The sequence below is a fragment of the Coturnix japonica genome, chromosome 1, assembly GCF_054131305.1.
Source record: "Coturnix japonica strain WE chromosome 1, WE-NBRP24, whole genome shotgun sequence".
Lineage (NCBI taxonomy): Eukaryota > Metazoa > Chordata > Aves > Galliformes > Phasianidae > Coturnix > Coturnix japonica.
In genome coordinates, this window is record NC_140663.1 from 101,881,233 (window position 1) to 101,894,023 (window position 12,791).

Here is a 12,791-nt window from a genome sequence, read left to right on the forward strand (position 1 = left end):
CATCCCTCAGTACTATGCTTTATGTTCTAGCTCTTAACTCTAAAATTAGTCTTTGTTGTTAAATCTTACAAGAATACACTAAAAAATACTACCCTCAAGGCATCTTCTATTAAGTTCATGATAATACCTGTCAGGAATTTGCAAGCTGAGTAATCATATAAGGATGAGATTATATTGGTGATGTTGCAAATATTAGCAATAAAGCTGAAGTTCTGTTCCATACCTTCTGTCTTACATATTTCTCTTTCATGTAGTCATTCGGCTTATAATGTTAATTCTTTCCTTTTTTGGCCTAAACTTTTAATTCTAACCCAAAATGGTCAGTATTTCTTCTGAAAATAACTCATTCAGAATGAATTATTAAAAATGAATATTAAAACACTACATAAAAGTTATTTTGAAAATAGACTTAAACAAAGCCCCAGATTTCCTTATTTTAATCTGAAAACAATGAGTTCACTTTTTTTTGTCTTTTTCTTCTGACATTCATTCATTTGCTGATGAACCCTGTTTTATGTTACCTTAGATTCCCAACGAAGCCCCATGGAAGGCTCCACATGCAGAAGAATGGGACAGAATGACTATGCAAGATTTCATAGATAAAATTTGCTGGACAAAGTAAGAAACTCTTCAATATGGAAGTAGTTTTAAAAACTTATGTTTATATACCGTAGAGATACAAATAGGCACTACTACTTTTCAGATACAATTGCCACTTTAATACAGCCTTTTTAAGGAAATAAGAGGAGAAAATATTTTTATGATAGACTGCAACATCTATCAGCATAGACAGCATATTTCCATAGCTTTTTAGGCCGATATAAAGGTATAAGGAAAGTGGATTTTGTGTAAGGGATTACCTCTGAACGCATGGGTAGTACTTTCATCTGATATATGTCAAAATGTGTTTGACTATTCTTGAAAAATGCTCTGGCTACAGCAGGTTTCTGAATCACACCTTTGATGGAAGAGCCTACCTTTATTCTGTACTGGACCAGCAGATTTTACCAAAGTACTGTAAGAATAACATTTGTCTTGAAATGGCACTAAATCAGTCTAACACCCATCACTCTGTTGTTTAACCACTGCACTATATACCACCCAGGGAAAAACTGAGAAAGAGTGCTTCCTTTTTTTTTATGTATACATCAAAACAATTTTTCTTTGCTTGCCATTCAAGAGCAGTTTCATTGTTTTTCTTCACACTGAAACAAAAATACATTAATTCTTCCTTGCTAGAAAGGAGATTGATTTCAACAGCAACAGCTTCAGAATTACTAAGCACCCCACACTCTGCTGCAGGGAGTCTGAACAACCTAGTGAAAAAGCCTGACACTGCCAGCGGTATCTGGGGAGCATTTTTATGGTTTCAGCCAACCCTCAGAGGTTAACATGATCTTGTAAATCAACAACAGACTCTAGTCCATAACTTTCAGTGTTCTGGTCATTTCGTTTTCATTTGCAACAAGAGTTATAATTGTGCATGCATGTATGGAAAGCCTTTCTAATTTGTGCCACCATCCATATTCGGTTAAGCAAAATAGAAATACATGCTGTTCATCCTGCTGGCCACCTTAACCTCTTTTTTGATAAGGAATTACTCAAGTTATCAGAACACCACAAGCTGGTAGTCAATATCTGGTAGCTCTACAATCATAATTTTTCAAACTCTGTGATGGAATAAGTCTTGACATTTTACTTCAGTATTGGCATGACTGACAGGCTCCCTTAATTCCAAGATGCTTTTCAGATTTTATTTGTGCATCTCAGCTTGATTTGCCCAGATTTGGATAGCATGCTTTAGAAACTTCCCAGTCTGAAAGGTAGTGATCCAGAAGGGTAACCTTCTACTATTTCCTCTCATCCAACAGACCATACAGATTTGCTTTCGGCTGGTCTCATATGCCGGAAGTGCCCTGTGTGCTCTTGGCTGAAATCATACTGCCATTTCTAGGTAAAACACCAGAGGAAACTGGGGAACTGAAATACTGAAAAGCAATGGGAAAAGGCAGCAGAAATTATGAGGATTTAACTACTGCCTAATAGCTTCTGTCTATGAGATATTAGTAAACACATACACTAATTCTCCCATTAAACAAAACATCTTTCAGAGCTGATCATATTTTACAGTATGTGTTTACACAGATGAAAATGATAAATATTTTCATTATTATTTTTTAGCAGTCAATAATGAAGCCAGAATACACTCATTTCAGAAAGTGGGTTAGCTTTTCACTTCAGCAGGGCTGTGTGCATTTTTAGCAGGGATAGGAGACTTGTTCTTCTATGTAGAACTGCAACTGAGTTTGGAATAGTATGTTTGAATTATGCATTTCTGTTGTTTGTTTTTATTTTTTATTGTTTTGGAAGTTAGAAGGCTGAAAAAGGTTCAACTGAAAGTGGATTCGTTGCTGGCTTTGGTGATCACTGATTATCTGGTGCTTAGCATGTGAAGTGCATTTAGACACCCAGTCACTTTTGTTCCTGGTGCGGTTAAGCTAAGGGTCTTGTGGTCCTGTTTTAAATGTCATTTTAAAATCTTTCTCTGAATGAGGGTAGATGTATTTACTTTTAGCAGGAGGAATGAGCCTTAATTAACTGTCTTAGAGCATGCCAAAATATTGTAGGATTTTATACAGTAATCCCCATTTTGTGCAGCCATTTCACTTATTCCAGTAATGAAAGTTACCAGCAACAGGACATAAAGCAGCAATCCTTCAGCCGCAGACCACTTTTCCACTTCTGTGTTCATCACCGCTGGGTACCAGACCACTATTTGAAATACTGAACTGCACAACCAAAACTCTCTTTTATTTTTTCTGGCAGACATTTGCCTGAGTCTATATATACTGAGGCTTCTTTTATGGCTTCCTCCTTATATTTCTTTCCTTGGTGTGTTCCTGCTGCAGCAGCTTCCCCAAACACAGCAGAAGAGAACAGTGTGGGGGAGTGCTGACTAACTAGAGACCTTAGATAATTAGCATCCAAGATACCTAACCTTTTTAAATGGCAAATGTTGAATAATCCGTATGCTGTGTGCTTGAGGGACAGGCATTCCACAAGTGCAAACAGACAGCAGCTGTTTGATATAAGCCAGGAACTGAGAGGACACAATGGCTTTGCTGTCCAGTGAAGACAGGAAAGCTTTCTTCCCATAATCCCAAGTCTGGGATGGCAAGCTGATTTTGTATTATTAGCCTAAAGTGCCGTTAGCTTTCCTAATTATGTTATGTTTCCTAATTTTGCTGGAATACAGCAGTATTTGATTAATGTTTTTTTACAGGATTCCATACACCCAATTGCTATTGTTTCCTCTTTCAACTGAAATCAAGGAATTCTTTGCTTTCAGCTCCAGTGGAAGAAGTTGACAAAGTCATTATCTCCCCAACTAATGAGCAAGATCAACATCTTCAGTTTTTAAAGCAATGTACTTTCTTGTCTTTGCTGCAGGGCTGCCAAGAGTTTTGCAACTCTGTTTGTAAATGTGGATGTCACTTCTGAACCCCATGAGGTGTCCGCCCTCTGGTTTTTGTGGTATGTGAAGCAGTGTGGGGGGACAGCCAGGATTTTCTCAACAACCAATGGAGGGCAGGTACTGTGAACTATCACCTTCTGCAGCTGTTGATGGACCTTCCTTTAAGTTCCATTCTTCTGCTTATGTATAGTTAAGTTCGGGGGCAAGACAATACACCCCTGACTTTGACCAATAGCACAATAGCAACAGCACTAGTTGCATGCATTTACACAGTAATCAGAGTCTTGCAAAATTTGTGTTGAAGGCTGTGTGCTGAAGTCATTGACCTAGGGATCAGTACATTTATAGCAGTCCCTGACTCCATCTCTTTTTTTTTTTGGGCTCTGGTCAGAACACATTGTTTATTTAGTTTAAAATGTCGTGGGGATGAAGCAAGCCTTACCACTTCAGAACTACTTCATGAGGATGGGAATGCTTACTGCAGGAGTGTGTAGAGTACTCCAAATGGATACTGAAATTGTAGCCAAGAGCTCAGTTCCTGAAAACACAAGCTTTCAAGGATTAAGGCTGTAAAGATTTCAAAATCAGTCTGATGAAAATGAACACATATTCTGAAGTATAGTGTTGCTCTAAAATTACTGTAAACTGTTACATCGGTGCTACTTCTGCATTTCAAGAAAGTGAAGATTCTATTAAAGGTCTTGTACCTTAAAACTGCTAATTTTTACTTAGTATGTTAGAAACAACTGTATTTTTAGAAAAGTTACTTAGTCATAAATAAATACCTAAAGATAAAAATACAAAGAATTCATTACAGCACATTAAAATACATTGGTAGATATGCACAGATTGTAGATACAACAGTAATTGTAGATAATTTGATTATAAATACTTACCATAAAATATTATTTGTATTCTCCAGTGTGTTTGAGGTGTGTTTTTTTGTTTTTTTTTTTAAGTTAAGTTAGATTACATACTGCAGGATACATTTTTGGTGTGAGCTATTTCATTACTTTTACTTTGTTATTAGGTAAATCAGGGTTCCTACTTCTCTTGCACAGACTTAAGCAGTGAAGAGACTGAACTCAGAGAGAGATTTAAAAGTTTTAGTCCTTATAGGAAATGTTGCTTATTTACACATATCTTGGAATCCATTTGGAGACTGCATGAGAGTAAGTTTTTCTCATGACATTACTGATACTTCTAATTTTGGCTGGTAGTCAAACATGGGAGGTGCAGAAGTTCACTGAAAGGGAAAGTAATGTGGAGACATTTTCCAAGTGAAGCTGCTACACTTACTTAAAAAGGTTTGGTAACAACAGAAGAATAGAGTTTGCTTTGAATCCCAAGCTAAAGACTTGTCATGATACATACAGTCTTTGCAGGCACTGCTCTGCTGATTTCTCTTTGCTGTGTTGTTGTTTTCTGTGTTTCAGGAGAGGAAGTTTGTTGGAGGCTCTGGACAGATCAGTGAGAAAATAATGGAACGCTTGGGAGGCCGAGTGAAGCTGAAGAAACCAGTAATCCGCATTGACCAGTCTGGTGAAAATGTCATAGTGGAAACCTTGGATCATGAATTATATGAGGTGATGAAACCTCTTACATCTAAGCAACCATTTTTGTTTGGACAACTAGAAAATTTTAGTTTTCCTTTGTGACTCCTCCAAAATCCTGTAAAAAAAACAAACACAAGACTGAAATGATTATGACGGAAGGTCACATTTTCTGGTTGTCCCTGAATAATAGTAATCAGCAACAGAGCTTTAAAGTGATATCTAAAAAGAAAAGTTTGTATTGAAATTCCTTCCTCACAAGCATCTCTACTTTGTGTTCTGTTACCTTCACAATTAACAGGCAGTAGTAGAGTGAACACAGCAATGTAGCTTGGTAATAAACTCCCTATGAAGGCATTTCCGTCTTGGCTTCGAAGCTGTAAGAAAAGAGACCAAATGGGAAGACCAACGAACTCTTGTAATGTAGAAAATTTCTCCACTGGATTTTTTCAGGAGCTGGGAAAAGAGCAGCTGCCCATCATTGGAACAGATGGCTGTTTATATAATGCTTGTTTGTTGTTTTAGCAACCAGGATTTTGTGAGGGTTCTATTTCACAATTCTTATGCTAAATGCCAAAATTGCTTTTGAAAGATAAACCCTGCAACCTCTCTAGAAGTCTGCTGAGATCATTAGAGCAATATTTAAGATGAAGCAGTGGAGAATGTATTGGGCTTATGTATAATTTCTTTTCCAGGGCAAATATGTGATCAGTGCCATTCCTCCAGTTCTTGGTTTGAAGATTCATTTCAACCCACCTTTGCCCCCAATGAGAAACCAGCTCATCAACCGAATCCCAATGGGTTCAGTCATCAAGTGCATTGTGTACTATAAGGAAACCTTCTGGAGGAAGAAGGGTATAATGTTTTAACTAAAGGGAATAGTAGTAATAGTTGTGACAAAGAGAGGGAAAAGGTACATGGTAGCAGAGTAGGCTTTGAGTTTAGTGAATTATGGGTCTTAGGAAATTTCATACACTTCTATACCATTTTTGCCTTTCCCTGCTTGAGAAATTTGAGGAAAAGAGGTTCAGAAAAGAGAGTAGGTGGGAGAAGAAAAAGAAGAGTAGGTGTGAGGGGGAAAGCAAAGTGCACTCTTGCCTGTTGCTTAGTACTTTGGTTGTTCTTTGTTGTCCTCTCTTTTTTTCCTTCAGATTTATGAGATTCACAGTTGTGAGATGAGTCTCTCCCACTTGTATGACAATCTAAAGGTACAAGTGATATATGTTGGAGAGCGGTCTTACCTCATCAATTATCAGCCTGCAAAACCTCTGCCTTCTGGATGCACTGGGCAACATTCACTTAGAGTATCTTCCCACAGACATCCCTACCTGCTCCCTTTATGTTCTGATTCCTCAGATTTCTTTTACCGCTTACTCTCAGACAAACTGTGCTGTAAGAAGCACTCATTTATCTTCAGTGGTTATGAGTCTCCATTTGTACTTGTCTAGAAATGTCACACACCCTTCATCTCTGTGAATGATTTTAACAGTTCTGGATTTTGACATATTTTGGCCATTAGGTTTTGGAATGGATTAGCAAGAGATGACTCAATTTCCTGGTAGAATCCATAGTTTTCATACTCTTTTTCTTCTGATTATTCTTTTGAGAACACCTGCATTTTCAAAGCAGTGTACAAAGATCTTCTTCCAGCTCTGGCATAAATGTCACATATAGAAACAATTGTGCTAGGGGCATTTGAATACCCTCAGTATTTGAGAACAATCTGTTTCTCTGAAATTTCTGTGCAACCTTACTAACTGGATTGCAGAATAATTTATTTTTATAACATGAATTCAAGAGTAGAAGGTTGTTTTATTGGCTTTTTTTTCAATGACACTTCCAAAAATTGTTAATTGTTGGCATATCCCTTTTAGATAGTATCTAGCACTTCCATGAGTCATTGTGATCTGCCTTGCAGGTCAGCAAGGGGTGTGTGCTGGTTTTAGTCACTGCATGTTTTGTGTTGTTGTTTTTTTTTCTTTCTCCTTTCCCTCATTTTCATATATCCTTGTATTAGAATGGAAGAATCAGAGAACTGTATGGTTTGGGAGGGAACTCTGGACGTCAGTTAGTCTGAATTTAGATCAGGTTGTTTAGGGCTTTTTCTAGATGAATTTTGAGTATTTCCCAGCATCTCATAAGCTCACTGCTGTGTTCAAATGCATGGGTCCTATCTTCTTTTCCCCCTTGTGCTTACAGGGTATTGTGGTACCATGATGATTGAAGATGAGGATGCAGCAATTAGTTTAACACTTGACGATACTAAACCTGATGGCAGCTTTCCTGCTATAATAGGGTAAGAGACAGAAAAGATGTCCACTTCATGCCTTTTTATTTTGTCTTAGAAACAACAACTGAAATATATAATCTCCTGCTTTTGAATGCTTTGATAAAATAGGCTCCTTGATCTCTGTGGGTTTTTTCCAACTATGGATATCCTAGGATTCTGTGATAATTAAAGGACTGGATCTCAGTATATGGTGAATATTTTCTGTGAGTCTTACTTTCAGTAAAATTCTCATTGGGATTTATTAGCAAATTTTAAAATAGGAAATACTGTTTCTTTTCTTTTAGTGCCTGTCATATTTTGCCTTGTCATGTCGCAATGTATAAAAGTGAAGAAGCAGAAAGAAAGGAGGAAGAACAAAGGGAATGAATGCACAAATTCAATGTTTTCTCCAAATGTTTTGCTCCCCCCAAACTTGCAGCTCTTTAAATGGAAATTTGTTCTCTAACACTGTGTTATTTTGATTTTAAATCGGGCAGATCAATCTTAAAGAGTTACTGATTTCTCGATCAATCTCAGATTTCCGCTGTTGTTATTATACACTGCGTGCACTGCTGTATAAAATTTAGGCTACTGGGAAACAGCTCACACAGATATTACAACCTCTGAGTTCCATCCGTAGTGAGTAAAGCATAAATCATTATATGAGGTGAAACGGATATTTTGGATAGTGACCCAAAAGCTAATATTACTGATCACATCATCTCATCCAAAAGTTTGGGTATTTTCAGTAATGCAGGAAACGTAGTGACATAATGGAAACAAATTGTTTTTTGGTCTGCCTTTTTTTACAGTTTCATTCTTGCTCGAAAGTGCAGAAGACTGACCAATCTCACAAAAGAAGAAAGGTGAGTACAAGTGTTGGAAATTTGATTGGATTCAGAGTCCAACTTTTGTCATGAACAACCAGAGCAAGAAGTTGTTCCCAGATTGGAAGGAGGCCGTGTAACCTTGTGGCAATAGGCAGAAGTGTCACTTTAGAGAAGAATTTCTCTTATTTGTTTTTTTGAGGGAATTCTGTCGGGCCCTCATCTGAAGTGGTATCTGATGTGGCAACCAATCTCTTCTGTTTGGAAACACCCTGGAACTGGTTCTCAGCCTCCAGCAGGACTGCTCTGGTTGCATGTCCCCAGCAGAAGAACTGCTGTAAGCTGCTGGCTATGTGTTACTGGGAAGGATCTAGGGCAGCTTCATCCTCCACTGCTGCCCGTCTAGCTTCCTGCAATTGCTCTGAGCTCTTTCAAAGCTTGTCAGAAGGGATAGGTCTGTCCACTGTGCTTGATTTTGCTAGTCATTCTGGTGGGTTCTTTCAGCATCTGTTGCTGAACCCTGATGATTCTGTATCTGCTGTGAACAAGACCTTAGGATCATGAAGAGGTCAAAAAGCTGCCTCTACTTCTCCTCCCACAGCTGGAGGCAAAAATGCCCTTCAGGCACAGATGAAGGTCTTTTTTACTGTCTTGAAAACAAATGTGTTCATACAGAACTGCTCTTTTGTCTATTATGAAAATAGAATTTACAGAATAATGAACTTTTTTTTTTTTTTTTTTTTTTTTCCCATTAAACTGATTCACAGGATCCGATTAAATTAAAAGCTACATGTAGACTGTGGAAATGAGCTTTATTTTGACACAGTGAAAATGTATTTGTATTTTAAGCATGCCACAAGGAATACCATATCCAAACAAGCAAATATTTTTAGGGTAATGGCTAGCCTAACTAGAGGAGATGTAGTCATGTTAAATTGGCTTCGCAGGTAGTCTGTGGATAATGAGTCTAGCTGGGGCTGTTAGTATCCCAGTCTTTTGAAGTGACAGCCTGGAACCACAGGCTCCCTTCATCTTGGCAGCAATGGACTCAGGCTTTGGAGGATAGAAGTAGCGTAGTTATTCTGAAATCCAGCATGCCCAGCGTTTTCAGTCATCATAAACGTCAAATGACATCTTACACTGTGTCAGCCTATGAGATATTACTGAGCACTTGCAATACCTGAGAACAAGTTCTATTTCTGTGAACAGCTATTCTAGTGATGTATAAGACACAACCGAAGAAAGGAATTTGTTTCAGTTAAGAATGGTCATGAAACGTGTGTAGGTTGGTAGATACACACTGGTGCAGGAACCAAGGGTGCCTCTCTGACCCCTGTGGTCCTGGTCACAGCAGTCCAGGCAGGAGCCTCCTGGGACTGCAGCTTCTCCCCTGCACATCAGGGCAAGTCTTCTTCCCCTGGAAACCAAGGTCCAGGAGAAGGCAAAGTGCAAATGGTTTTTGTTATTTAGATAGAGTTTATGATGTTTTGGTGCATAAGTCTTATGGAGAGCAGCTGAAGGAACTGGGATTGTTCAGTCTGGAGAAGATGAGGCTCAGGGGAGATTTTATCGCTGAAGCACTTGAAAGAAGGTTATAGTGAAGTAGGGGTCAGTCTCTTTTCCCAAGTAACAGCAATATGATGAGAGGTCAAGGCCTTAATTTGCCCCAGGGGAGATTCAGGTTGGATATTAGGAAAAAATTCTCTAGAAGAGTGGTGAGGCAATGGCACAGGCTGCCCAGGAAGATGGTGAAGTCACTGTCCCTGGAGGTGTTTGAGAAACGTGTGGATGTGGCACTGAGGGACATGGTTTAGTGGGTAATATTGGTGATAGGTGGATGTTAGGACTAGATGATCTTAGAGGTCTTCTCCACTCTTAATGATTCTATATATGATATACACAGATACTATGAGCAATAGCTGCGCTCCAGCTTTGTCACAGGATCAAGAGAGTCAGATTTTGGGATGTGAGAAGTGGGATGTGGTGTCTGTGGCAGCTATCCTAAATCATGGCTGCAAACATCAGTGGTGGGAGGGTGTGGGAAATGCTTTACAGTTTAAGCCAGATGTAAGGTGTGAAACCCACCACTGCCTTTCAGCTGGTGTTCCTGGGCTGGGTGCCAATGAGTAATAATAGCATTAGGTTTTACCCTTCTTTTCACAGCTATGCAACAGAGGTATCATGTAGTCATGGGATAAGAGGCCAGAGCAAGGAGTGTGTCTGCACGTGCACTTCATCTTCACTGGAGGAAGGAATCGTTGTGTCACTCTTGGTGGGATCCTCCCTAGGCAGCTCCACTGCTAACATTCCTCTTATTTAGTGCTGGTGGCAATTTCACAGCTGAGTCCAAAGCCAAGAAATAAGGATTTTACTTGCTACATATTCCATATGTTACATACAAGCATTAGCAGTAAATTCATAAATAAGAATTTATTTGAACTATTCAGAGACAAAGGAGACAGATGGTACCGATAGGCCAGTGCATCTGTAGGGATTACTCTTATTAGGGAGAATTATCTCAGTGACAGATTACTGTTGCTACATCGCAGCCCTTCAGAAACTACTTTTCTGTGCATTGTTTTGTGGTGGTTTTTATTTTCTTTTGAATACCATGTTACTGATAAATAATTCCTTCCAAGGTGAATGTTTCTTCATAGTCTGAAGATGCTCTGGATCTGCAACTTCATATTTTCTCTTATGCAGCTATCTTTAACTAACTTTATGTGTGTTTGCAATGTGGTTGGCAAACAGCAGTGAAGTTGCAACATCTTGTCCATACCTGAGCAACCCTACCACCTTCTTCTCTGCCATTACTGGGCTCCCAGGAGGGTCTATAAGTCACATGTGGGAAAGGGGCAGGGCACATGTGGATCTTGAGGGCTGCTCCTCATCATCATCATGGTGCTGGAAGGAACAGAAGCAGATGGGTCCCTGAGCAATGCTCACTGGAGCTTTGCAGTGTTATTGACCTGCCCTGCAAGCAGGAGCCCAGTAGACATTTGTTAGAAGTGGTGAGCAGACCCTAAGAGAGGGCCTTTGCTGGATCCTGCTGTTAAAATGGCTTTGTTTGGTTGAGACACTGCAGAGGTGCTAGTGGAATGTAGGGCATGGTGGTCACTTCACTTGGAGTGTGAGAGGCAGAGGAACTGGTATCTTTCATTATAGCTGTTGCTGAATCCCTGACGGCAAGGAGATGTTCGTATTTTGATTCTACAGCTCTCTCGGCCCTCTATCCAATCACTCTGTGTTCCTGCTTCTGTCCAGGACTCTCAGGAAGGGGTTGCTTCCCTTTCGTCTACTACCACTAGGCTCATTGCCTCCCAGCAGCAACAATGCCCTAGGCCCACAGCTCTACCCCAGCCTGCACAGAAGGACACCTTCTTCAAGGGCCTTCAGGCCTTCCTCTTCTTTTTCTTGTTCTCTTCTTATAGTATTCCTTGAGTTCAGCTGCCTATGGGTATAGCTCGGCTGTATCCTAGGGCACTATCAATAGGATTTTCTCATAATCTCATAGGGTTGGAAATGGGATCCATGCAGTTATGTAGCTGGGGCTGCTGCATTGCTGTGACTTGTGGTCCAAGTGGCTTTCTGTGGAGCATAGGGTTTGCTTCCAAAAGTAAACACCTTTTCAGTGTTGTGTGTTTGTCTGATTTTCATAACAGCTTAACTATTATTTCATCTCAATATTCTTCTTTTTGGGAATTGGTGCAGTGCAGCTAAATGTAAGACCCAAAAACTTATAAGAACAAACGTAATTGCACTTGGGGCTTACTACAGAATGAACTATATTCATGGATTTATAGGCTCATAAACTAAAACAGGAGGAGATTTTATAGATACAGAAATAAAGAACTGTTCTCTGAGAGCCTCAGGCTATCAATACCTGCATCTTTGTAAGAACAAATTTCATCTTGGACTACGTGCCAAGAAAAAAAGTGCAATCCCTTACTTCTTTTTTTTTTTATCTGACAGCCTAGAGGACCTTTGGGTAATATATGAACTTGGCCTGCTAGAGTTATCTTAAAGGAACAGCTTGCATAACTGCTGGTAAAACTGGCATTTATGCAGCCCAGAAGTTTATTGAGTGAAATATATTTGTAAAGTGATCTGCTCCAGAGTCTAAGCAACTAGAACAGATCCCAAAAGTGGAACCTCAAGTTTGAGCAAATACTTATACTTACTATCTTGAAACTGGAACATTTTAGGGGCTTTCTCTTTTCTTACACAGAAGCCTTTTGTTGTTTTTCTCTTGCAGGAAGACGAGGCTATGCGAGCTCTATGCCAAAGTTTTGGGATCAGAGGAAGCTTTACATGTAAGCACACAATCTAAATCTTCGTATCTTTCATCAGTATTGTTGCAATTGGGAAGGACAGAATGAGACTGGAATGCAGCAGTGCTCTGGGGTGCAGCACTATTGGGAAGTGGCACATGACACTGGCGATTTCACTGCTCTCTGTAGAGAAATGGAGAGTATGTTACAGCAAGTGTTGTGTTGTACTTGACAGAGAGGATACAAATACTGCTTCATAATGTCATGAAGCAGTTAAAAGGACAAATATATTCTCATTCTCTGCATTGCTGAGGGTGGGATTCATTGTGTCTACCACCATAAATATCAACAGTTCTGAGATTCCATTCTTAATCCATGTTAAGCACAATGTTTCTT

At 39.4% G+C, this 12,791-nt stretch overlaps 1 protein-coding gene across 1 annotated transcript in view; it reads left to right on the forward strand.

Annotated features, from left to right (window-relative positions):
* The window catches only part of LOC107324272 (amine oxidase [flavin-containing] B), a 47,293-nt gene that overhangs the window by 26,586 nt on the left and 7,916 nt on the right, over positions 1-12,791 (forward strand). The window contains exons 5-11 of the mRNA XM_015884159.3: positions 527-618; positions 3,451-3,592; positions 4,912-5,061; positions 5,724-5,883; positions 7,228-7,324; positions 8,110-8,163; positions 12,380-12,437. Of these exons, the coding sequence (XP_015739645.2) occupies positions 527-618; positions 3,451-3,592; positions 4,912-5,061; positions 5,724-5,883; positions 7,228-7,324; positions 8,110-8,163; positions 12,380-12,437 (753 nt within the window). The remainder of the gene's footprint in view (positions 1-526; positions 619-3,450; positions 3,593-4,911; positions 5,062-5,723; positions 5,884-7,227; positions 7,325-8,109; positions 8,164-12,379; positions 12,438-12,791) is intronic.